This window comes from Myotis lucifugus, unplaced genomic scaffold (genome assembly GCF_000147115.1).
Source record: "Myotis lucifugus unplaced genomic scaffold, Myoluc2.0 scaffold_1274, whole genome shotgun sequence".
NCBI lineage: Eukaryota > Metazoa > Chordata > Mammalia > Chiroptera > Vespertilionidae > Myotis > Myotis lucifugus.
In genome coordinates this window covers 9,068-35,304 of record NW_005872322.1, presented here as the reverse complement: position 1 = coordinate 35,304, position 26,237 = coordinate 9,068, and the positions used below count along the sequence as shown (strand labels likewise).

Genomic DNA, 26,237 nt, shown 5'->3' with positions numbered 1-26,237 from the left:
AAAGAAAAAAGAAGAAAATGAATCTAGGAGGGAGGAGAGAGCTATAAGAAGGAAAGGCAAATGAAGAAATGTGTAAGCAACATATGGGAAAATCTAAATGAGTATTGACTGTATAACATAACAGCAATGGTGGTGATTATGTTAAAGACCACATTTGGGGATTTTAAAAGAATGTGAAACTAAACTACTAGACAATATTAATTAATAAAACGGGGGCGGTGTAATCAAGCTTCTAAGGTTCTTATATTGTTTGGATGAAGGGTAAAGATTATTTTTAGGCTTTGTCAAGTCAAATATAAATGTTGGGTTTTAAAAGTAACTGAAAAATGGATGAATCATGGAGTGTGTGTCCAGGCTCTTCGAGATTATGAGGCTGATACAAAAATAATTCAAATCCAAGGTTCAAATCTTAAAAATTGATAGATGCCAGAACAGGAATACTGTAAGTAAGCATACATCTCTGATGTGAAGTCCCTTCAACTCAAAATGGCTCTGATTGTAAAGAGGCTGAGACATGGAGTGGGCTGTTACTGGCCTGGGTAGTTCAGATTTCTGAGCCTTTGGGTTTTATAACAAGCCTCCTAGCATTCTAGGATCCCTGTGCTATTTGGAAGGAGGGTAGAAGTTATGAGTTCTTCCCCCACTCTTTAAGTTTGCAGAAGATCACTGGAGTCAGAACCAATTTTACATCAGTATGTTACATTTCCCCCTTCAGTGGCTCCTTCAGGAAATTTGTGGTAAGAGAGTAAGTGGGTGAGTGCTACATCTGTATGTAATAGGGAGTGAATTTTGCACCTGTCTAATGCACTGCTTCAAGTAGCCAAGTCTCCTTTTTTCTGCCCCTCAGTGATTTTAGCCTTCCACCCAGTCCCATAGCCCCGCCCCAGCACCCTTAATTCAGCTTCCAGGGTTCACCTTCAGCCCCAGCCCATACTATTCCCAACTAATCCTAGGGACTTAGACCCATACATCATTGATGAGTGGACGCAGATGCCTGGAGATGCTGCAGAACATCGCCTTGACCTCTTCTCCATGCCCATGGTAGATGATGTTCCGTAGGGCCTTCACTGCCTGAACTGTCACCCGTGCCTCACTCTTCAGGAAGTCTGGCAAGGATGGAAACAGGCTCTTGACAGACTCTGACTGTTTGAAAGAAGGCAGAGATCACTTACCCTGTGGGCATCATGCAACACTTTAGGGACAGGGTTTTGAGAAAACAGGTGGTGCCTAAAAGAAACAGACCTAGGGAATCTAGGGGCTGCATGTGCAGAGGAAGTGGAAGGCTGGTGCTCAGGGTGTTTGGGAGGCCAGATGGCCAGGCTATGTAAGTCTGTAAACTGGATGTTGTACTGCCCTAGGATGAGGGGTTGGGAAATTTACTAACCTCTGGGTAATTAAGAGACCCCAAGGGAAATAAATTAAGTGGTTCAGAGACTAACATTTGATTCCCATTGGGCCCCCCACTTTTACTTGACTTGGATGCAGTGCCAGGTTACTGATTCCACGGAGTCCAATTTCTTTCATGATGAGGTTGGGCTCCTTGGTCCACTTGATTAGATTGCCCACAAAGTCTTGTCCCAGAGTCTGAGCCACTGATCGATGCCAGAGGAGCTGTGGAAACAAGGTTACTATAACCATGGATGGAGAAAAGGTCATGGGTACCTGGTGTTTCCCTAGCTACTCTCAGGCCCCATACTCAGGTAAGAACTATGACCAGTTGAGAGCAGTAGTCGATCTGTGCACATGGGGTAGAGCCTACGGCAATGGTGGATAGCGCTGATAATATTTAGCATTTTGGGAAGATCCTGGGATCCTAAAATCATTCTGGGAGGAATAATGCTGCTGATCCTCTCCCCAGGCTTTCCCTGCATTTTTATTTTTTAAAAAATATTTTTATTGATTTTTTACAGAGAGGAAGGGTGAGGGATAGAGAATTAGAAATATCGATGAGAGAGAAACATTGATCAGCTGCCTCCTGAACATGCCCTACTGGGGATGTGCCCACAACCAAGGTACATGCCCTTGATCAGAATCAAACCAGGAACCCTTCAGTCCGCAGGCCGACACTCTATTCATTGAGCCAAACTGGTTAGGGTGTTCCTTGCCTTTTTTAAACCAGGCTCTGAAGTGGCACGGAAGCAAACCCCACTCAATTCTATTCTTTCCACTTTCTGGGGCAAGTTATTTAACATTTCTGTTCAAGTTCCTCAGCTACAGGGAATGAATGGCTAGGGCTGTGGTCCTCCCTCCAGGCTTTCACCTGTGCATAGACGGCCCTGGCCAAGGTCTTCCGATGATTATCTCCGCTGTCAAGGAAGGTCTTGGCAAGTTTCAGAATTCGGTGCAGCATGACTGCTTCACAGTTCTTCACAATGCCACTGGGGTGGGGCAGAGGAAGCCAAGAGTTGCTGGGTAGGGAGTGGGCAGTGGTGGAGGGGAGGTGGCAAGGGAACAGTATGCACAGAACAGAGAAAATGTGAAGGCTGAGGTCTGAGAGATGAGCAAGGGAGGGTTACAGGCTGCTGTATTTGAGTGCTGGACCCTGGAAAATTGGGATTAGGGGCTTGAGTGGTATTGGGCATGCTGGGGAAATGGTCCCACCTTGTCAGGTCCATGATCCCTCTGTAGTAAAATTTAGAGGAGGACAGATGATCCCAGCACTTATGCTCATCTGCATAGACCACCACTCCATCGTATGCGGCTGCGAAGAACACAAGCTTCACCACCTCCAGGGCACAACTGAAGGCCAATCGTCACGAGGTTTGTGAAAAGAAAGGAACAGAAGGATGGACAAGGTGTTATGCCCTAGTTTGCATCCTTGTCCTAGCAAGCCAGGAGACAGTTCTCTAATCTGGTGGCTAGCTGGATCCTGCTTTCCAGCTGATGAAAACCCATGGCTCTCTGAAACCCATCTCCAATTGTGTCTGCTCACCCCTTCAGCCTTGGTTCTCATCCAACCACAGAGTCTTGTAAAAGAGACTATAGAGATGTGCTAGTGCCACAGCTTTCAAATTCAGCTCTCCAGAGTGCAGCAGGATCAGGATACCTCTTCACCTCCACACCCACCTAACCAGAATGTCTCTGGTTACTGGTTTTCTTTATTTTTTTACTGTAAGATTTCACTTGAATAGAATACCGAGGTTTTTTAAAAAGGTCTGACAACCACTTATTTAGGAGTTCAACACCCTAAACTGCAGTAGTGATTTGCACCAGATGGCGCTGTTAGTGACAAAGCTAAGCCAGAGGTGATCCAGATTCGAATGGCCACAGCTGCACGGAGAGAATTGAATCTTTCATGTGCCGAGTCATGAACAGAGATGTGAACCGCTGGGTGAAGCAGAGGAGTGCATGCAAGGAAAAGGGTAATGAGAAACTTGAAAACACGTGGGAACATTCCAGCACGTGATGTTGGGGCACCCACACCGACATTCTAGCTCTGTGCTGCTGTCAGTCTCTTCTTCAGCTTCCCTAGGGGATTGGCATCCAGCTGTCCAGGGCCCTCTGGAGTTGACTAGTCTCATTCCTCCATCACACCAGGGTTAGGCTTACCTAGTGGAGTCCAAGGTCTTGCCTGAGCCCCCATCCTTCCTGTAGACTACCACATTCTGGGGGGTCTTTTGCTCAATCACCCAGAAGAGATGACATAGCACAGCCAGCAATAGCCGGGGGCACAGAGTCCCGGATAGCATCTCACACAAGGCAAACGCCGCCTGGGGAAGACACATGGAAAGCAGGAAGCAGAATTGACTAGGTCTGGTAAAGACATAAATGGTCCCACAACCCACACACTGCCCCTCCCTGTCAGTGCCCAAAGGTCACAGTGCACTCTGACTGAGGTTTCTAAGAAGCACTCAAAGACTGAAAGCCCACAGCTCATCCCTGGGGAAATGAGGGGCCACACACATGTAATCTGCTCTCTCTTTATTCCCAAACATTAAAAACAAAAAGGGAACCAACTCTAATTTTTCAGCAGAAAATAAATTGGGCCACCCCATTTCAGACAACCAAACTTCATCCTCTGCGCCTAGCACCGCATGCCCCTGGCCAGGCCCCCAGAAATATGGGTGCCAGACCCAAAATCAGGAGATAGAAAAAGCTGATTAACTCTGAACATCAGTTTCCTTGTCTATGAAATGGGATTGATTCTTGCACTTTCTACATCATGCAGCTCTTGGATGTACAAAGTTAAAGTGCTAACCGTATGTGCAGTACTAGTGAGTCCAGTGTTAACAGTCTCCTCTTAACTGCTCCTTAACAACTGCTCGCACCCAACAGATGCCCTTTAATCATCAGCTCTGCACGCAAGTCCCAGACATAAGTCCTCTGCCCACCACCCGCCCTCCCCATGCTGACCTTCACGGGCTCTAGGGCTTTCTCCGTCGTGCCCTCTGTGGAGTGGTTTTCCAGGATGCCTATCAGCAGCTGCAGGACTTTGATTGTGGTCTTTCGCTCGGTGCCGAACACCTTCCACAGGGCCAGAATGGTTCTGCAGGAGCCAGGGACAGCTATGTCATGGGCCCTGGTAATCATATTCTAGTACCAATCTGGTCTTGAGCCTACGAAGGGCCAGTTCTCAGGTTCTAGAGGGAGTGAGGCCCAAGAGGACTTGGCCAAAGAACATGAAGTTTGATTGGCATCAAGAAGAAAGCATCCTTGTGCAGTGATTTTTAACATGGGCTTGGGTTGGAGCAGGGGAGGGTTTACTGGGATGGAGTGTGCTCCTGGGTGTGGGAGAGGTACCTATCCCAAGGGAGGGGCCTGTTGAGCAGCAGGGGCACAACGCTGTGGGTGCTGTTGCCTGCCAGCAAGCACAGGGCCCGAAGGGTCTCCTCCTTTGTGTTGGGCTCCAGGTGCAATTTGAGCCGTTCCAGGATGCCCACCACAATTTCCTCAACCTGCAGGGGAGAGCCAGAAAACCCCGTCAGTCCGTCTTGACTTCCTTCCTTCCTCCTCCCTCTCTGAGTCCTCAAACTCAAGGGGCCTAGTTGCAATCCTGTCCCTGACTCTCTTCTCAAGGCAGAGTTCCGGGGTGCCAAAGGCCAGAGCAGCAGGGCCCACAAAAGGGAGCTCGGGCCAAGGCCCACTAGAGCAAATGCCTACCCAGAACCCCCACATCCAGAGAGGTGGTCTGAGATTCCTCAGGAGACAGAAGACCCTCCAGAAAGAAAGCCAAAGCCCTGGAGGCACTCAGGCCTTTCCCTCCCAGCTAAGGTCAACTTCTAGCCCTGAAACTACAGGGACAGTGGCACTGGATGTGGAAAGACCACAGGGTTCTCATCCGGTGCTCAGAGCTCTAAACTATGGACCTCTGGGAAGTCCATTTCATTGTAATATCTCAAGGACTGTCATGGTGCCCTTCCATTTCTGTACCTAGGCCACGCCAGTCACATAAATGAGTGGAGGCAACGGGTGTCTGGGGATTCATAGAGAGAAGGGGGTGGGCAGCCCGTGACACATATAAAGAGGATGGTGGCCACTCAGAGACTTGCCCTATGTGACCCGATTTTGAAGTTGTTTTTTCTTAGTGAAGTGAGGAACAGATTTCTAAATGCTAGGCCTTCCCATATTTATGCTAGCTTAAAAGAACATTTATACATAGGTCAGTCATTCTGTGAGCTTCCTTGTTTCCAATCCACAGCCTTACCCCTTCGCAGAGGTCTAAGCTCCCAGGGGGTCAGGGTGAGTCCCCCAACAATGCCTACACCCCTGCACATGGCTGTCATTACTGAGGAATCGGCCGCCCAGATAGGAGGCACTGCAGTTACAAGCTCAGGATTACAAATGTCAGAGCTCAGTGGGACCACAGAGGAAATGTAATGCAAGCCTACATTTTAGAAGTGAATGAATTAAAGCCAGCTGAGGAGAGGGACTTGGCTACAGCCCTTTGGCTGCTTGGTAACAGAGCCAGGACATGAGCCAGTGCCCCTGACATTCAGGGCAGAGCTCCCACCCAGCACCACACTACCTTTATCAAATCTGAGCCCCGCTTTTTCATGACAGCGCTCATCAACTGGGCTGCAGCCAGAGACACCTTAGCCCTGCTGCCCGTCAGCTCCTCCATGGCTGTCAGCACCAGGTTGGTGAGCTGGCTCTGGGTGAAGTACTCTGCAAAGGCCTGCAACAGGGTGGGATCACATGGTGCGATGAGTCTGGATGCAGGGCTCCCCCTGCCTGAGACAGCCTGTGCCATTCCTCCTGGTGAGGGAGGGCTTCTCTAGGGAGCTCCTGTGCTTCTGTCCTAGGCTTGTGCTATCTCCCTAACTCCTAGAAGACCCTTTCCTGGGGACAGAGTCCTGGGGATGGAAGGGAGGAAACAGTGGTCTCAAGTGCAATGTGGGGCTCAGAGGTCAGGGGGTGCAGAGGCAGAACCCCGGGAGAGGAGGGCTGGGGCTAAGATCCTCAGTGACATCTCTGAGTCTACACATTGCTCACAAAGCAGCATTAGCATGAAGCAAATGCTTCTGGGGGACAGGGAAAGACAAGGATCAGGACCATTGATGCTCAAGGAGGGACAAATAGTAGCATGTGATAGGAAAATTTCCCCCAAAGGAAAAGTTCACATCCAGTAATAGAATGGGGAGAGAGACAGGATAGGAGTCCCACCCAGGAGTCTATAATAGCGTGTAAATGAGACGCCCAGACTTCCCTCACTTTGTCTCTGGTCCTGCTCCCTCACCTCGGCAATTTCAAAGGTGTTGTTATAGAACAAGTTGGCACTGTACACTTCATCCATGTCCTCTTCCATCCACAAGCCTTGTATTTTCTTCTTCATCTCTGAAACAGAGACACCCAGCCCCACCTCTCAGACACTCAGAAGGCATGTTAAACTCCCCCTTTCCCACCTTCTAGCCCAAAGCTCCTACTGAATTAAGTCAGCTTGGGGCTATGTATGTCCTTTGGGGCTGGGAGTAGAGGAATGGGCATTAAGATAAGAAATGGTGGGAGCTGAGGTAAAAGACAAACTATCTTGCCTGCCTCAGAGCAGAGATAGAATTGGGTAAAAGGATGAGGCTGAGCCAAAAACGAAGAAACTAATTCCAAAGAAGTATTTCCTATGTAGGTATTTTTTCCCAAGAGGTTATCTGTAGATATTTGGCGTAGGTTCCTCAATGGAAATGAGGTACTCAAGCAACTTCTTGGCTCTCACTGTCTTGGGACGAGTGTGAGGGGATGGCCAGGCCTAAGTGTGTGGTTGGAGGGGGAGTGGTAAGAGCAGGTTCCTCATACGCTTTTTCTTCAAGAGGATACAGTAGAGGTGATACACAGCCTTGGCAGACAGGAAGCAGATGCTGTCCACTGGGTCCTGGCAGCGCATGGCCAGCAGCTTTACCAAGCGCCCCAGCCGGGTGAATTCAATTTCCATCTGGGGAAGGAAGCTGGAAGTCACAAGTTATCCCAGCCATTCCCTTAGGCTGAGCTATCACAGGAAGAACTCAGAGGAGGAAATGCATGTGCCAGAGACATGAAAGGTGAGACTATGTGAGGTTAATGGGAATGGAATTAGATAGATGAGTTGTGGCCATAAAGGACATCAGAGGTCATCGTTTTATAATTACTTACTCTATCCCCCTTCTTTGCCCCTTGACACCCCACTCATCTGTCAACTTTAGTTCAATGCCGCCTTCTCTATGAACCTTTCCCTGCCCGCTCAACTTGTAATTGTTTGTTTTGATCTTTTAGTCCCACTATATTCAGTTTATATATTCATTATCACCTGCTATTTAAGTTTGTTCTATGCATGCCTCTGTCCCCAGTGGACTGTAAGGTTCATGAAGTCAGAAACTATCTTGGTCATCTGTGCATTCGCTACAGCACCTACCACAGTGCCTGGCACAAGGCGAGTGTTTAGTCATTGCTTGTTCAGACAAGTAACGTCAAACTGAACCATGTGGGATGAAATAAAACTGATGGATGGAGAAAAAGACCAAGTAGAAGATGACAGAAGGGAGAAAGGAGAGAACAGGATGGGATGCACAAGAGAAAACAGCATGGGCCACGGAGAATGAGGATGAGAATGAGTGACTGAGGCTAGGTAATATATATGATGAAGGTAGGGGTAAGGGCAACCAGACAGGGTATGAGAATTCAGACTCCAGGGCCGGCTCCCACTCACACTGAAGTCCTCCATTTTTGCTGTAAACTCCAGAATACGCGCAGCACACCACATGGCCCGTTCCCGCTCGTTATCCTTCTGGGAATTGAGCCAAGGATCCATAAGCTGGAGGAAGAAGATAATGAAAGGAGAGGCCCATTCATCTGTGTCCCAGAGAACAGAAAGATATTCTTGAACCTGGCTTTTACAAAGTTTTAGGGCAAGAGTTCTGACAGCAGGACCTCTTTTGCCAAGAGGCAGGTTATATGTGGGTCTGGCACCAGAGGTTTCATTCTCTCCTCTCTCCTATCAAGTATACACGATATTAAGTCTTCCAGCCCCATATTTTCCCTTCGTTTAGGTGATAGAAATCTCCTCAATTCCAACCCCCTTCCTTCAGGTTCAACAGTGGCTCGCAAAATATATCCACTCTATGCACTTCAGTGATTCAACATACCTCTGAGTTCTCCTACCCTCCGCCTCCCATTCTTCAGTAGAAAAAATACTTGGTGATAAAAAATAACAGTCACTGCATTCACAGATTCCAGAGTAAAGTGTGTGTAAATCTATTTGAAAAATATCATTATAAATGGTTTCACTTGAAACACAATGGAAAAGTGTCTCACCTTTGGTTAATTATGGGTCCTAAATACCATTGCTACTTGTCAATCTACAGTCATAAATCTGGCAATGTGCAACCACAGAGACCGTGATATATAATTGAAAAAGAAGAAGAGTAGCAGGTGAAAAATCCACAACCAACTCAAAAGAACACTGATGCTGCACTGACCAGAAGAAACACGTCCTGCCCTAGTCAGTTTGGCTCAGTGGATAGAGGGTCGGCCTGTGGAGGGTCCTGGGTTTGATTCTGGTCAAGGACACATGGCCGGGTTGCATGCTCGATCCTCATTAGGGGGTGTGCAGGAGGCAGCCAATCAATGATTCTCTCCCATCATTGATGTTTCTCTCTCTCTATCCTTCTCCCTTCCGCTCTGAAATCAATTTTTAAAAATTGTTGAAAACTGAATAAAGTCTATGTCTTACAATGGTGTGTCAACATCAATTCACTATTTTTTGTTTTTTAAATATGTTTTTATTGAATTTAGAGAGAGAGGAAAGGAGAGGGAGAGAGATCAAAACATTGATCAGAGAGAAACATTGATTGTCTGCCTCCTGCACACACCCTCAAACCCCCTCACTGGGATCAAGCCTGCAACTCAGGCATGTGCCCTGGCTGGGAACTGAACCAGTGACCTCTTGCTGCATGGGCCACTGCTCAACCACTGAGCCATACTGGCTAGGAAATTCCGTGGTTTTAATAGAAGCTTTATGTACTATTTATGCAACTCCCAGTGAATCTACAATCCTTTCAAATTTAAAAGTTAAGAAGAAAACCAGTAGCAAAATAATTACAAGCAGTCCAATATCCATCCATAGAGGACTGATTTAATAAACTATATTACATGCACACAATATATGAAACCATAAAAAAAGGAATATATCTGTGAACTGATGTGGATAAATGAAAACAGCAAGGCCAAGAGCACTGAATAGAATGTGCTAACTGTGTAAAACAGAAAGGGAAATAAGAATATAGCATAAACAGAGATTTGCTTATTTTCACAATAAGAAAAACAGGCATGACAAACCAGAAGTTAATGAAAATGGTTATCTATAGAGGGTGAGTGGGAGCAAAAATTCTCTGAGTAAAACTTTACATGGTTTTACCAGTAAGTTTTTAATTATGTAAATCTTTATATCATCAAGCTCTTCAGTTAAGTAAAAGAAAAACCCTAAAATTTAAGACAAGTCTAAATTATATCAATTGACAATATAATCATACAAAAAATATTTCAAGTAACTTTTGAACGCAATACTCTGAATATAGTCCTCAATCACCTGTATTTTAATAACACAGGAACTGCAAAGAAATCTTGAACTCCCTGTGGTAACTGGGGAATAGCAATTTCAGGAGAAAGCCAAAGTATCCCAATGACATAAGCATAGAGTAAGTCAATAAAACGACAATTTTAAAATGGGCAAATCATTTGTACCTGCACCTCACGTCTCTGAGCCAAGCACTTTGTAAACATCTCATTTGATTACCAAATGACTGTATTAACTAGGTACTATATGTCATTCCAGTTTACAAGAGAAAACTGAGGCAAACAGAAGGTAAACAACTACCCAAGACCACACAGAAAACAGCAGAGCCACGATCTGGAACCATAGTGTATGGCAGTCCAGAGCCTGTGTTTTTAACTGTTAACTGCTATGCGGGAGCAGTGGGCAGCTGAGAGAGAAGCTGGCCACAGCTATGGCTGAAGGGGAAGGAGGAGGAAGCTTTCTCCTCTAAAGGCAAGACCAAAATTAGTTATTCGATTAGGCCTTATTATCATTTCCCTAAAAGCTTTGCACCCAAACTTCATCAGCAGTTCCACTTCTTAGTTTTTCTTACTGTGAAAATAAACAGTCCCTAGACAGTTCTCCTGGTCAGTTCCCAACTGTACCAGGTCGATAGTGTCCCCCAAAATTCATGTCCACTCAGAATCTCAGAATGTGACCTTGTTTGAAAATAGGGTCTTTGCAGATGATTCAAATTAAGGTGAGTTCATCTTAACCTAATGACTGCTGTCCGTAGGTTTGGCTCAGTTGATAGAGGGTGGCCTGCAGACCGAAGGGTCCTGGGTTGGAATCCAGTCAAGGACACATGTCCGGGTTGTGAGCTCAATCCCCAGTGGGGGTTGTGCAAGAGGCATCCGATCACTGATTCTCTCTTGTCTCTCTTGTCATTGATGTTTCTCTCTCTCTCTCTCTCTCTCCATCTCTGAAATCAATAAAAACATATTTTTTTAAAAAAAACACACACACACAAAATAAATGGAGGCACAGATTGGAATGATATGTCTTGGAATGATATGTCTACATGCCAAGAGATACCATGGGTTGCCAGGAGTACCAGAAGCTAGGAGAGATGCACAGAACAGATTCTCCTTCAGAGCCTCCAGTAGGAACCAAACCAGCCAAAACTTTGATTTGGGACTTCTGTCCTTTACAACTTGAGAGAATGTACTTCTGTTGTTTGACGTCACTTCCTGCGGTATTTATTTATGGCAGTTCTAGGAAATGAATACACCAAAGTTCAGGGGCTTCCTCCCACGAACCTGCAAGCAGTTCTGGATCCGGGTGGGCATCTCAACAATAAGTGTCTCCATTAGTCTTAGGAGAGATTCCATGGTCCCCTCAAACAGATCCTGAGGGGGAAAAGAAACTCAAAAAATTGCCAACCTATCAGCCCCAACCCTTCTTCTAAAGTGCTCAGCATTCTGGCTCTCCCAGCCTTCCTTGAGAAAGCCTGCTCCAAAAACTTCCCTACATTAAAGCACTACTGGCCCATCATTCACTTCAATAAATCCCTCTGTTGTTTCACCAGAGCACAAATGTCTGCCTGGTGTGTAGTTTGTCCTGGTGAACTGGAAGTTCCCCTGCAACGTAGCTACCCTGCCTCCTCCATCCCCACTCCCTAACTCTAGCTCATGTGGGACTCTGGTCCCAGGGGGTACAGCTTCAGTAAGCAGCCAGGACTGACAGGCTAGCTGGTTCCAGGTGGGAGGAGGACTGGCCTGGCTGTCTGCAGAGTAACTGATTCACAAAAGCTAGGATAGTGGGTTTCTCCCTCTCATCCTTTAATGAACCAAGTGGCCTTGCCCAAAGCCTTATAAAGAGAGTAGCTGATCTGCCAAGGAGGGCTTCTAAACGTAGGGCCTGCTGGGAGAACCAGAGCAACATTGTGATAGATCCCAGCCACTAACACTGAAAAGCAGGGCGGGAGGGGGGGGGGCGGGGAAGAAAGAAAATACTCAGAAGAAACCTACCTAGGTGTAAAGCTATTTGTACTGGGCAGCTGGAACTCCCAGCTTGCTCCAAACACAGGGAAATCCTGTCAAAAAACTTCCTTATCCAAATCAGATTTACACGGAGGGAGGCCAGAGAAAACCCACCTCCGCCTTTTCTATATGTACCAGTCTTTCCTTCATGACATAACTATGAACTAAAAAATAAGAATTACCAGAAATCAGATGAAAAGGAGGCCCAAGATGAACAAACCAACTGACCTTAAAGAAAATCAAGCTAATTTGGTAAATAATAAAAACCTGTATTTTTAAATTCTCTTTAATATCTTCAGAAACATTTCAAGAGACTATGGCATCAATAAAACAAGAACAACCAGGCAAGATAAAGGTGTAATCAGAACACATGAAAGAATTCCTAGGCATTAAATATATGAATATAAATTAAAAATTGAATCCCTCTTTCCTTCCTCAAGGAAACACTGCAGGCCCTATAAGAAATAGACTCTGATTGTTGATCCTGGGATTCCCTGGATTTACGTACATATCAACCGTTACTAAAATCATATTTGAACCTTCTAGTCTCATTTCAATCACACAGCAGTTATAAAGGGGAGGATCAAGTGTCTGCCTTGGGGCCAGAGTGTTGAAGTGGTGGCAGTGGTAATCAACGGGTAGGAGGAAGTTAGATCTCAGGAGTAGAGTTCAGACAACATGACCTAGCAACCTCTTCTTCACAGGAGGGCTTCCTTCCAATGATTTTGTGTTTTTATTAAAGAAGGCAGAAGACTATTACATAAAACTGCCAATCCTATACTTCCTAACCTCTTAAAAAAAATAAAAAATGAAGCCAAAGAGACAAACATCAAAGAGTTACTTACCACATTGGCCTGGCCCTCCTTGGGACTAGATGCCTCCTTTCGTAACACTTCAATGGATGGCAGACAGAACACACTCTTGAAGCATGTTCCCAGGAGCTCTACTCTTTCTTCTATCCCTAAGAGGGGCCTGAACATCCTAAGATCCAGGGAGAAGAAGTGTAACCAGTGTTGTCAGGAATAACAACAGAAAAGGGTATAGAAAGAGAAGATGGAGACAGAGGAATAAGTGGGAGCAAGAAAGAGGAAGATATCAGAAGAAAGGATATTAAAAGAAGAAAGGGAGTAACAGTAAGAAAGGGTGAAAAGAGCCAGGAAGATGGAAAGAAACGAACTATAGGAAAGAGAGGAGGCATGACTATTACAGGAAAGGGTACTGCTAATTTGGGATGATATTATTCCTTGTTAGATTCCCAGAGCTTTTGAGAGAAAGGGACATCACTGATGGAGATGGAGGTGCCAATCAGGGACAGGGCTGAAAGCAAAAGGATGCCTGGGGCAGAATTAACAGCAAGTGCCTATGGAGATAGGAGAGGCCATCTCTCCTGTGTCCTTTGAAAATCCAATTCAAAAAATCTTGGCCAAAAGAAGTGGCAGATATTGGCCAGTAAATTCCTACTATTCCCTTATGCTAGAAGCAGAAGCAGAAAATAAGAGGTGGGGATCAACTAGGGAAGAAAGAGCTGCAATAGAGCTGCAATAGAACCAGGTCAAGGAAGACAGAGTGGATGGTGTGTTGTTACCTGAAGTTATTGATGACGTTCATTGCCTTCTGTCTAATAGGGCTGGAAATGGAGTTCAATGGCTCCTCCTTGATTAGGTCCTAACACACACACACACACACACACACACACACACACCAAAAGGATGGTGAACATTTTTTTCTTGTTTGCTTCTCCCTCCTCCCACTCCAGGCTGTGTTCATAAGAAGGTGGAATTTAGAATTTTTAGTGACTTCCAAAGGCTCTGAGGACAGCACCTCTCTCCTACTCCCCACCACACCTTCCCTACAGTACTCACCCCAGCCTTGAGGATGGCAAAGGGAACACTAAGGCGGGAAAAGGGCTTTTACCTTCAGCTCTAGCCTAGGAGTGCCACCAATGGTTTCCATGTGGACCCATCCTCCCCCCTCCTCTCTGCATTCCCACCTCCATCCTCCTGCAACTTACCAGCATGAAGGTAACAATTGCTAGCTTGTGGGGGAACTTGAATTGAAAGGCCACGTGCTGCTGCCTGCCCAGGGTTTTTGTCAGTATGATGAGGGCATTCAGGTAACCCAGCTTCAGGTCCTTATCCTGAATGAACCAGTATGCTCAGGGTTCTCCAAGGTGGCAACGGATCTGGGCCAGGGCACACTACCTACACAGTCTGGGGGGTGAGGACCTAAGCCTTCTTTAGCCTTCCTTAGGCTGCTGCTCTGCATCTTCCCTCTGAGGGTAGACCAGTGCATCCCTGCGGTGGAGAGAGCCACTCCTCTCACCAACCCCCTTCTGAAGCCACCCTCATGTGACTCTAAATTAGGATAGATCAAGCTTCCCGGTCTCTTAAGGTATTGTCTTTCCCTTGAACACGTTTTACCAAAAGATATCTGACTTGGGAATGGAAAGGGATTCTTCTCCAACCCTGGGGACCCACGCTTTGGACACATAGCAAAGGCAGGAAAGCAGTATGGAGCTCCTCTGCCTCTCCTGAATGCTTCTTCCTACAAACACTAGGGAATTTAGGTTTTACTCATCCCTTCATCAGAGAGGGCAGTGAAAAGCTCACTGGCAGGTTACGAAGCTCTGTCACAGGGAAGGACACACTTTGAAACAGACCTAAAGTTACTGTGGTCTCCTCCTTGGGCCAATTAGAGTCTCCAAGTAGCAGGGTTAAGTGAAAGGATGAAAATGTGGGAGAAGTCACTGTACTAGCCCCTGACTCCCATTTAAGGCCAAGCACCTTTTTCTTGGGCGGTAAGAGAGGACGTGGCAGAAATGGAATGCTGGAGTAGAGTAAGCAGGAAGTACCTTTTCCAAAATGCAGTTGTGGTAGTGTTGCAGGATCAAGGCCAGCACGGCATCGAAATGCATGAAAATATCTCCCTTGCTCTCTAAAATAATCTTGCTATAGCTTAGGTAGATGGTGTGACACACAAGCACCCATTCCCTTGGCTGATGTTCCTGTAGGGGGAGGGGGAAACAGAGGTTCAGAGAGGAAAAGGTTGCTCAGAGGATTTGGGAAAGAAGATGGGACTGTGCGATGGCGAGCAAATGGGGGACAGGGTGGGCATGTAGCTGGTGATACCAGTGCCTGAAATGCAGAGCAAGAGAAAGGGATCGAGGATGAAACTTTCCCACAGTTGTTTCCAGGGAAAGAGAAGCATTTATAGATGAGTCGCAAGGCCTCAGAGAAATGGGAGGCTGGGGTGATGGGGATGCCTTGGAAGGCTTTGTATGGGAGGCTGGTAGAGCACCCTGGGAATGACATCACCTTTGCCAGTGTGAGGATGGACGATGACTCCTTGTCAGTGAGTACAGCACTATACACTTTCAATTGCTCCAGGACTGTCCTCAGATGTTTCCTGGACACGACGCTGAATGCCACAGCAATGCCCTGTAACAAAGAGAGCCTCAACCCCATGCCATAGTTCGGGGCGAGCCAGACACATGCTATGTTCCCCCACGAGCAGGATATACATAGAGGAAGGGGAAGGGAAAGGAGAGGAAAGAAATGGAAGGGAATTTGGTTCTCCACATTTGAATTATTTAAAATCTGGGTGAAGAACCAAGTATCTTTGCGAGAAGTAATTTAAGAAGTAAATTATTAAGAAAAATCATAGTCACAGATTTACAAAATCTTGGTATTGTCAAACCTAACCCTGTACATTTGAGAATACTTTTATAGGCACTAGGAATTCAGAGAATGGTTACTCTGAGGAGGGAACAGAAGGAAGAACAAGTCCCAGGCACCTTGCTGACAGGATTGGATAGCTAGTCAGAGAGGAGATGGAAGACAGGAAGACTTGCAGAGAATGCCAATATTTCTAGTTTAGGAGAACAGGAAACATCAGTAACTCTGACCAAAACAGGCAGGTGAAAAAGAGGCCTAAGTTGGAGAGAGAGAGAAAACAGTGAGTTTCTGTATGTGTTGTATGGGAGATCATGGCAAAACAACTCAGTGGTAATGTTGTCAGTGCCAGTGGGTTTGGGAATCACAACCTAGAGAGAGTCAAAAGCATGAAGACTTGGGGATTCTGTGGTTCCTGCCAGGAACAGTCTTTAACTTAACCCCTCAGCCTCATAGCAGGCCCTTTTGACTTCAGTGTCAGCTGAATCTCTCCCTAGAGCTTACTGAACAAGGATGACTGGGCACAGAGCTAACAAAATGCTCAAGCAGACATTCAGGTGCCAGCTGTTGGCAAATTGGCTCATTTGTGCTGGAAGGGCCACCATTCAGACTTTTCAGCAAGAGCAGACAGATGGAGGGAGCCTTGGGACAGTGACAGGCTCCAGCACACAGATCATGGAGAGGGATGAAATTTTAGTGGGACTTGTAGACCATTGGATATCAGGTAGATAAAGGGAAAATTTTAGCTCTTTAGAAAAGAGGGGCTAGTGGAGCATCAGAAGGGGGTTCTATTCTGTCCCTCTTCTTATGTCCTCCCTTAGCCATGGCTACCACTCCTTCTGGTCATCATCATCATATATCATCATCATAACTGACATCATCAGAACATCAGTGCTTAATGTTTACCAGCCTTATACATGTTACTTGATTAATCCTCACTAATGCATTGAGGTAAATATTGTCGTCCCCATTTAACAGTCAGGGAAAATATGTTTCCCAAATCTAGACACGAAGCCCAGGTTTGAGTTCCAGGTCTACATGCTTCTGTGCATGTCCACCTGACACTGCAACCCCTCCCAGTCTAAAACTAAGTACATCTACTTCCTCCCCCTTTGTCCTGGGTTCCTGGTCTTAGGGAAGGATACCATTCTCCTCCCACTTGGACCAGAAACCCAAGAATCATCCCAGATGCCCTTTTTTCTCTTTATCTTCTGCATTCAATCTGTTCCCAAGTGCTAGCAAGAGGTCACTTTTACTTCCTTGTCAAAGAACTCTGCACTCCAGTCCCACTAGAACATTGACTGTTCTCTAGATGTGCTCCCCAAAGTCTTGATCCTGAATCTTGACTCAGAATGTTATGTCAACTGGGAATACCTGCCTCCCTCCTTCTCCTAAACTCGCTCCAACCAACCCAAGTCCCAGCAAGCCTCAATGCCACAATGACTGCTCATGTAGCCTTTAGAAGGCCATTGAGTATAGTTAGCCATTTCCTTCCTGTATATGTCTTTCTCCTCATTGATACTGTTTGCAACTCAGGCTTAGTAAATACCTGTTGCTGATCGTGGAGCTGATGGATGTTCTGAGAATCTGGCAGGAGAAGGGCCTTGGAGAGGGAGGTCCTAGGGCATGAACACCAGCACTACCAGTAATCAGCAAGTAGAGAGTGCTTATGTACCAGCATTGCTCTTAGTGGTTTTACATTTTAATGTCATCCTACAACACACATCACTTCTGTGGTATTCCACCAACAATGCACACTCTGAATCTAATCATGACGAAATATGAGACAAACCAAAACCGAGAGACATTGTACAAAATAAGGGGTCTGTGCATTTTTTAAATGTCCAGGCCATGAAAGATAAGGTTAGGAACTTGTTCCAGATTAAAGAAGAATAAAGAGAAATGACAACTGAATGCACGGCTTGATTCTGAATTAGACCCTGGAGTAAAATAATAAAAAAAAGAATATTTTTCTTTTTCTCGAAAACACATTGTTGGGACAATTAATGATTTTCAAACTGGGTCTATAATTTAGATATCAGTGGTGTAGCAATGTTAATTTCCTGATTTTGATCATTGCACTGTGCTTATGTAAGAGAATATCTTTATTTTTAGCTACTAGAGTATTTAGGGTTAAATGAGCTTCATGACTGCAGCTTTCACTTCAGATTAAAAAAATATAGTAATAATGTTAGTAAATAAATGTAATTTATGAGAAAGAGAATGATAAAGCAAACATGGCAAAACATTTATGTTTTGGGAATCTGGGAGAATAAATAGAAATTCTTTGGGATTTTTTTGCAACTTTCCTCTAAATATAAAATTACTTAAAATTCAATAAATCTTTTAAAGAAATATCCTATCAGGAAGGTACCATAGCCTTGTCTTAACGAGGAGGAAACTGAGGCACAGAGAGGTTCGGTAACTTGCTCAAGGGCACAAAGAGAGTAGGTGGCAGAGCTGGAACTCTCACCCAGGTGCGCTGGTTTGCCAGGCCCAAGATTTTAGCCACCTTGCCATCCTGACTCAACCTGAAAATGCTTGGCCAATGCACTCTGCCTCACCTCCCTCTCCTGCACGTTTTCATGGGAAGTTTGAAGGATGGCGGAGAGCATCATCTTCACCAGTTTCTCACTTCTTGAGGTCCACAGGGCGAAGCCAAAGAATTTATAGAGAAAAGCCTAGGAAAGGTAGGAGGGCAGGGTCACGCATAGCTTGAAATGAGGGTAGGGCAGCATTTCCTATACTAGCCACCACCTTTGCCCACAGCCCCATCCTCCACCCTGGCCCTTGCTCTCTAGAGGCATCTGGATAAGGCAGTGATCCTATGGAGCGGGGTTCAAGTTACAGGGAAGAGAAAGCTGCCTTTCCAATGTCTCAGCCTCTTAGGGATCATCCTTTAGGAACTTTCTCTGACCCCCATACCTCCCACTTACAGCTAGGAAATTTAAAAAGTTCCTTAAACTTGCATAATTTTAAAACCAAAATTGTATAATTGAAGAAGAACTTTTATGTAATTCTTTCTCCCTCCTCTGAATTTCAGTGGCCTTTATCCTTGCTTACTGGATAATACCAGACTGTGTGGACTCACCACTCCCTTCTTCAGGGTCTCTGTATTCCCCATTTTCTCTGTGTAGAACCCTCTTCCCCAGGCTCTTCAAAATGTCTCATTCTCTTGCCCAAACCGGTTTGGCTCAGTGGATAGAGTGTCCCAGGTTCGATTCCGGTCAAGGGCATGTACCTTGGTTGCAGGCACATCCCCATCCCCAGAAGGAGGCAGCTGATCGATGTTTCTCTCTCATCAATGTTTCTAACTCTCTATCCCTCTCCCTTCCTCTCTGTAAAAAATCAATAAAATATATATTTTTACAAATGTCTCATTCTCATCTTTCAGATATCACCTCAGTGAGCCTCCTCTGACCTCCGAAGTCCCTCTCCAGCTCATCACCGTTTCCTTCTTTCAGGGCTTCATCATAATCACGCATCTTCACTGTGGATTTGTTCCGTTAGTTCCCAACTTGCACCAACCCCACATCTCAGGTGAGAATGGAGCTCAAGAGCAGTGTCTACCCAGTTCATTACTCTGCCCCATTGCTATCAGTGCCTGAGGCAGTAGGCAAACAGGACATTCCGGCTGTTCAATGAATGCCTTAACTCCCCCTCTTATGGGTATCTTTTCCCTCTAGCAGATGCTCATGGTGCCTTGCCCAGACCTTAGGGTTCCTTCCCTTCAACTGGCTGCAGGAACTTTTCTGAACAGCTACTCCCTGAAGCCTTGGGAGAGAACTGTCCTGAGGTGACTGGGGCCTCCTTACCCCAGATGCTCAGGCGCTACATTGTTCTCTCTCCCCTCCCTGCACAGGACCAACCTTGGAAACCTGGAGCCAATGACAATCTGGGGGGCAGAGGGTACAAAAGCTCCCTCACTTGTCTCCAGGCAGGATAGACTCTGCAGTTTCCATGCAGGGCTCCCATGAGATCAGGCCACATCCTGGCTTGGCTTCTCCTCTCCCCTATCCTGTGCCCTTCACTCTATCACAAGTTCTCCTGAGAGCATTTCCTCGCCAAGTCACTTGACAAGAATCCTCACCTTAGGCTCTGCATCAATCCAACCTGACCCAAGGCACCTACTTTTCTGCTTCACTGGCAAAGACTACTCATCTTCCCAGACTTATCCACTCCTCTGCAGGAGACATGTCTTCCCATTTTGCCCAGGACTGAGGCGGTTCCCCGGACACTGAACTTTCAGGACTAACATCAAAACAGTCTTGAGCAAACCTAAACAGCGGATCGCCTCTGACAAAGCTTCTCTGCCCAGCCCCCTCAGGCCCCCTCCCTGCTCCCAAGCACACAGTGCATATTTCCACCCTGACACCTACAAGGCTTAGAATAATTGCCCACTTTCTTGTCTATGCACTCAAGCAGATGATGGTTTCCTGAAGGCAGAGGCTGTTTTTACATGAATACCTTGGGCCCAGCCCAGTGTCTGCTCTGCTCTAGGCATTTAGTGCACCTCTTTTTTAATCCTCATCCAAGGATATTTTTCCATTGATTTTTTTTAGAGAGAGTGGAAGAGAGAGGGAAAGACAGGGAGAAATATCGATGTGAGAGAGACACCTCAATTGTTGCCTCCTGCACACGCCCTGAACAGGGCCCAAGAAAGGGTGGAGTCTGCCACCAAGGTATGTGGCCTTGACTGGAATCGAACCCGGAACCCTTCGGTCTACAGGCCAACGCTCTATTCACTGAGCAAAACCAGCTAGGGATAGTGCACCTTTTAAATAACTGAATTAAAAAGATCAGAATTCTCTCTTGCTTCATTTTGTGTCCCTAATCTACCAACCACAAAGATGTGCATACATTAGGTGCTTCATAAGTACTGTTAATAATAAGAGAGCAAACGGTCTTGGAAATAAGGCCTCTTTCCTGGAAACCTCCAGAGCTCAAATAAAGTATTTCTCGGTGACAGGAAAACAGGAATTGAAATCAAGAAACCTGGATTCAGGCCCTAGCCAGTTTGGCTCAGTGGATAGAGTGTTGGTCTGTGGACCGAAGGGTTCGATTCCAGTTAAGGGCACATATCTCGGTTGCAGCCTCCTCCCTGGCCTGGTCCTTAGTCAGCACCTAGATATTTCTCTTTCTGTCTCTCTTCCACTCTCCCTAAAAAATCAATGGGAAAATATCCTCAGGTGAGGGAGGGAGGAAGGAAGGAAGGAAGGTAGGTAGGTAGGAAGGAAGGAAGGAAGGAAGGAAGGAAAGAAAGAAGGAAGGAAGGAAAAAACTTGGATTCAGGTGCCAGTTTTACCAATAATTTTCTTAAGATTTTAAATTCTCCTGGATTGTGTTTCTTCAACATCAAGGTAGAGATGACAACAGCTATAGGTTATTTAGGCTAATATTTTAAAAAATCTTTGACACTTTATTAAGACTAAATTGGGAGCACATGGAAAAGCCAGGGCAGGACCCCAGGCCGTCACCACCACCAACCTTGCACTCTGTGAGGAAAGGAGCCCATATTTCTTCCTCAACTCTGTATCCCCAACATGAAGCACAGTCTATGGCAGTGATGGCAAACCTATGACACGCACGTCAGAGATGACAAGTGAACTCATTTTTTTGGTTGATTTTTCTTTGTTAAATGGCATTTAAATATATAAAATAAACATCGAAAATATAAGTCTTTGTCTTACTATGGTTGCAAATATCAGGGTTTTTCAAAATGCTGATACGCCGAGCTCAAAAGTTTCGCCATCACTGGTCTATGGGATGCCCTCAAATATTACTTGAATTGACTGCTTAAATAGGACTCTAAAATCAACAATCTTTCCACTGCACCAAGTACAAGCTTGATTCTATTAAGACTATTAGGAGGTTTCAATGAAGACAATAGATGGCAAAGTTCTTGATAAAGCCTAAAAGGCTAAGCAAAAGTAAGACACTTTTGATATTTTTGTCATGCCAGTGTGACGACCAGTTTGTGGTCCTCTCCACCCCTTGATTGCCAGGATGCAGGAACACTGGTTTGTTCTTTCCCCAAGGCCTTTACTCATTCACATTTCCTTAGGCACCTGTGTGAGCACCAGGTTTCTTCAGCACCATCCTCCACCTTCAACGCATTCCCCCCGCCCCCACATTGCAACCACCACACACCCAGACAAACCTTCTCATCACCATCATCAATGAAATAACGGATCCTCTCCAAGATGACTCTGATGAGTTGCTCCTGCCAGCGGTCATCATCAATAGCCACTAATGACTGACTCAAAAACTGAGGAAGAAGAAGGGAGAAGAGGACCACAAAGGTCAGTGGTAGGCTGTTCTGCCCCACAAAAGTGGGGTCAAGAAGAAGCAAGAGACAGGGGTTATGGCCTGTAAATATGGATAAAGAGGTGAAACACATGGTGGGAGTTAGGACTGAAGAATGACATTACAGTGACAATGATGGTAATGCCAATTACATGTGTGAAGCCCTTTCAAATTTACAAGGTCCTCTCTGATATCATCCTTTTTAATACTGGGAGGCAGGAGTTACTTCCATTTAACCCATGAAGAACCTGAGACATGCAAAGGCTAAATACCTTGCCCAAGGACATACAGCTAGGGCCCTTTCCCTTACTCCCCCTTGATATAGGGTTGTAAGGGTATGGAAGGGGGCTCAAGACTTAGCACATAGTCAGATACTCTGAGGCAGAGGCCAGGAGGCAAGGGGACCACAGAAAGAGGTTTGCTTGAGCAGTTAGGCCCTTGATCATGACCTCAGTCTCTGGGGGCCTGGTGCTATCCTCCCTCAGATACCTGAAGATGGGAAAGAAGGCAAGTGTGCAGGGAGGGAGGTCTTGGGGAGTGCTTACCCGGAACAGCCGGTCCACCCACTCCTCCTGATTCAGGCTCTTCTCAGTATGACCTAGGAAAGGAGAGAGCATGGGGACCCACTCAACCGGAAGGTCCCAGCCAGGGAGAAGAAAATATTTAAGTACTATGCGGCACTCAGCCTACAAGGTAACTGCTCTCCCACTTTCCAGAGCCTCCAGAAGATGAATGACTTTCCAAAGGTCAAATACACACAGCTGACCAGTGTCAGAGCAAGGATACAAAACTGGTCTGTCTGTTTCCAAAGCCCACATTCTTCCCTGATCTTCTGCCCATAAGAAAGTGCAGGAGTCATTCTGGGAACCCTGGAGCCACAGAACTTTGGACTGTGTTTCTGCTCAGTTCACAACATTGCCCCCAAAAGCAGACCCATCCAATAGCACCTCAAAGGGACAGAGACTGGTTCCAGTTCTCCTCACCCCAAGGAAGGTCCATCCTGCACCTGGGGACGCCATCTCTTTTGGAGTCTGGCCACTGTCCCAGCTTCATTCCTCCCCCTGCTAACCAAGCCCTTACCATCCAGTATCTCCAACATCTGTGGGATCACCTTCCTCCACAGCTGGCCAACACTGTGGTTTATAACAGGATGCAGAGAAGTGATAGGATGCAGGGCAGATAGTAGCCTCAGAGAGCTTGTACCAAACTCCTTTTCCCTGTAGGGCTTCCGGGAACACATCTGAGAAGCAAGCAGGAGGCAGAGAAAATATTTAAAAGAAGAAAGAAAATGAAAGCAAATCCATAGAATGGTAGAGCTGGAGTGTAGGCCCTGCCAATTCTTTGCCACCTGTTGAACTCCTACATCCTCCCAGATGCTCTGGAAACATCACCTCTTCTGTGATGCCTTCCTGCCTCCTGGAGACCATGTGAGCCTGTTGTTCTTCTAAGTCCCGTTGCACCTTATGTATTCATCTATTAGTACATGTGTCACACTAGGCTGTAGATAGCTATTCCCACACTTGTCTTCCCCACTAAGTCTGTGAACACCTCAAGGGTAGGTCTATCTTTGTCATTCCAGGTGTGCATATTTCTAGCACATAATGTCTGGGCTAATAGAGAAACTCAAAACAGAGATCCAGAAAGGTATGTGGGCTTGTCCACGGTCAACAGAGAGCAGCTCACAATAAGGCCACACAGGAGAAAGGCAAGCCTTTCCCATTGCCCACATCCTCATCTCGAGGCCTCACCACTATGCTCCCAGGTCCCTCCTCCATGCTCTTTGGCCCCTATCTCATTATTCCATACCCAGCATAATGCCTGAGACAAAGTAGTAACCAGCTCTTTGTGAAATGAGTGGATGGATGGATGGGTTGATGAGTGGATGGAAGAATATATGACTGTAGTACTCATTCTGGCATCACTTACCACAAGATGGGTCAGGAGTCTCTGAGGGGAAATGTATTCGGTAGCTAAGTTAGAGAGAGGATAAAAGAAGAGGACAGAGTCAGTGCACACTTCAGGATACTCAACCCCCAGCCTCCACTGGCAGCTCCCCGTCAGTACTTTAGACGAGGAGAAAGAGCAAAGAGGAGAGGGAACATCAGTGTCAATGCCACGGGAGCTGTGACATTTTGATTCAGACTAAAACACAAACCATAATATCTTCAGCCATTAAAAAACACACACACAAATGGTATGCTGAACAGACACCCTAACTCTAACCCTAAGTCCCACTGGGGTTAGAGGTCAGGGATGGGGTGAGCACAGAGTGAGGCTCAGAGTTAGGGCAAAGGAAGAACTAAGGGTCAGGAGTGTGTGTATTCATGATTTTGTAATTAACAATGTTTGTACATCTTGAATCAAGTGTTTTATAATAAGGAGTGAAGGCAAGAAGGAACTGTGACTTTTAGAGGCATCCCCTTTTCATTCATGAAGCCAAATGGCCTTAAGTAGTTGCCTTACTCTTCCCATCATGGCCCAAGCATGGGACCTACAACCCCATCTCCAGCATCCTCTTCATCCTCTTCCCCACACCCATCACCCCTGCAGTGTCTCAGCCAGCCCCCAACTACAACACTCCAAGCCCACAAACAGACTTAATTTCACAGTGAGCACCTCTCCACAGGCTGCCCCACCGTTGTACTTACGATCCTGGTGAAAGCTGCTGAGATAAGGAACCTGTCCCAGGGAACGGGCCTTCAGAGCCATTTGTGTGGCTGCCTTACACAGAGGCACGAAGGCCAAGGTGTTGTTGGGCTCACACACCAACGTGACCAGTTTGGGCAAAGATACCTGGCAGGAGATGTGGCAAGAATTTCAATGCCAAGCCCCAAGTCAGCCCGTCATCAGTCTCCAACCCCAAGACCTTGTCTCCCTTTCCGGACCGAGTATTTGAGGCCTGTATACAGATCCCCCTTAACCCATTCATATCCATTCTCTCCCTTCTCTCCCTCTTCTTTCTCTCTCTCCCCCACCCCACCACCAACCCCTCACTTCAGGTTGGAAAAGTATAACCAAGGTCCTGATTAAACTTATAGCCGGCATAAGTTGACTTGATAGATGAGGACTTCTTGAAATTTGGAATGTGTGACTTGTAATCACCTTCATTGAGGAACCTTCCAGAGTCAGAGACATGCTGAAGGTCAGGAGGCAGAGCTCACTGGGAGGGAGAGTGAATCTTAAGTCCTTTTCCTCCCACAACACAGCCCTTTCCTCAGTTCTGATGCAAATCAGTTCATATGAGCCTCCCAGAACCCCTGGAGGTTGCTGAGAACAGTCAGGAAATATAACCACCCCCTTTTTAAAAAAAGAAGACACTGCAGCTGGGAGAACAAGTTATTCAAGATTTTACAGCTAGAAAACTGGCTGATCAGGACTCAGACTCTGGCTTCAGATCCACACCCAATGACCCTCCTTTGCTGCCCTGAGCACTTCTCAGTGGAACCCCAGGCACTTGTAGGGAATGAAATGCAGGTGGGTTGAGGTGACAGAGACACCACAAGGCATTTGATGGAAGGGGAAAGTGGGAGGCAGTCAGGGGTGGGGGCAGGGTCAGGGTAGTGATCTGGGCAGCCAGGGGAGGAGGAAATGGAGAGGCCTGTTTGGCCCTAGCTGTTTATACCATCTGTAGGATTCTGGAACACATTATTCGGATGTCCTCTTCATTCTAGGATAAGAAAAGGAAAGATTTAAATCTAAAACCAATGCTAGCTAAGTCTCTGGGTTCACGGCCTTCCCTGGCTCACTGCTTAGGGTTTTACAGGCCAAAAACCCTTCACATGTGCCAGGCATACCCTCCTGTTTCCCTCCTGCTCCCAACCCTGCCTTCCTCTTGTTCCATCCCCTGAGGTGTGCTCCCATCCTCGGTCCCCTCCCAGCCCAGTCCCTTGCTCACTGATGAGTCAGTCTCCACAAGCTTGATGATATAGCTGATTAGAGCGTTCCCCTGGGGCAAGGCCAAGTAGTTATGCTGACCCAGTATCTCAATGAAGTGCACGAGGACCTTCGGCACCTGTGGAGTCACAGACCATCACATGACAAGACAGAAAGGAATGTCAGGGACTGCCCAGTGTGACCCTCCATAATCCAGGTGAGGACACAGAGGACCAAGGCAGGTGAGGGGATCAGATCTCCTGACACCAAACCCAGTGAGACTCTACAGTGGGCTCTCGATAATGACAGACCGCAAGCCACTAACCCTGACCACTTCTGTACTTTACCCTGAAGTTCTAACCGCTTCAGCTCCCACCACCTCCCTGGAGAACTCTAGTACTTACCTTG

At 46.4% G+C, this 26,237-nt stretch overlaps 1 protein-coding gene across 1 annotated transcript in view; it reads right to left on the bottom strand.

Annotated features, from left to right (window-relative positions):
• Window positions 1-23,920, bottom strand: part of LOC106695431 (maestro heat-like repeat-containing protein family member 1) — a 47,479-nt gene extending 23,559 nt beyond the window's left edge. The window contains exons 1-22 of the mRNA XM_023748329.1: window positions 23,883-23,920; window positions 23,037-23,196; window positions 22,502-22,554; window positions 21,811-21,918; window positions 18,215-18,331; window positions 15,294-15,416; window positions 14,831-14,983; window positions 13,991-14,116; window positions 13,565-13,644; window positions 12,825-12,960; window positions 11,257-11,346; window positions 8,114-8,218; window positions 7,228-7,363; window positions 6,677-6,774; window positions 5,966-6,115; window positions 4,741-4,895; window positions 4,354-4,486; window positions 3,550-3,710; window positions 2,602-2,739; window positions 2,261-2,378; window positions 1,471-1,611; window positions 970-1,143 (exon numbers count right to left, since the gene is read on the bottom strand). Coding sequence (XP_023604097.1) covers window positions 970-1,143; window positions 1,471-1,611; window positions 2,261-2,378; window positions 2,602-2,739; window positions 3,550-3,710; window positions 4,354-4,486; window positions 4,741-4,895; window positions 5,966-6,115; window positions 6,677-6,774; window positions 7,228-7,363; window positions 8,114-8,218; window positions 11,257-11,346; window positions 12,825-12,960; window positions 13,565-13,644; window positions 13,991-14,116; window positions 14,831-14,983; window positions 15,294-15,416; window positions 18,215-18,331; window positions 21,811-21,918; window positions 22,502-22,554; window positions 23,037-23,196 — 2,655 coding nt within the window. The 5' untranslated portion in view covers window positions 23,883-23,920. The remainder of the gene's footprint in view (window positions 1-969; window positions 1,144-1,470; window positions 1,612-2,260; window positions 2,379-2,601; window positions 2,740-3,549; window positions 3,711-4,353; window positions 4,487-4,740; window positions 4,896-5,965; window positions 6,116-6,676; window positions 6,775-7,227; window positions 7,364-8,113; window positions 8,219-11,256; window positions 11,347-12,824; window positions 12,961-13,564; window positions 13,645-13,990; window positions 14,117-14,830; window positions 14,984-15,293; window positions 15,417-18,214; window positions 18,332-21,810; window positions 21,919-22,501; window positions 22,555-23,036; window positions 23,197-23,882) is intronic.
• Window positions 23,921-26,237: the final 2,317 nt, after the last annotated feature.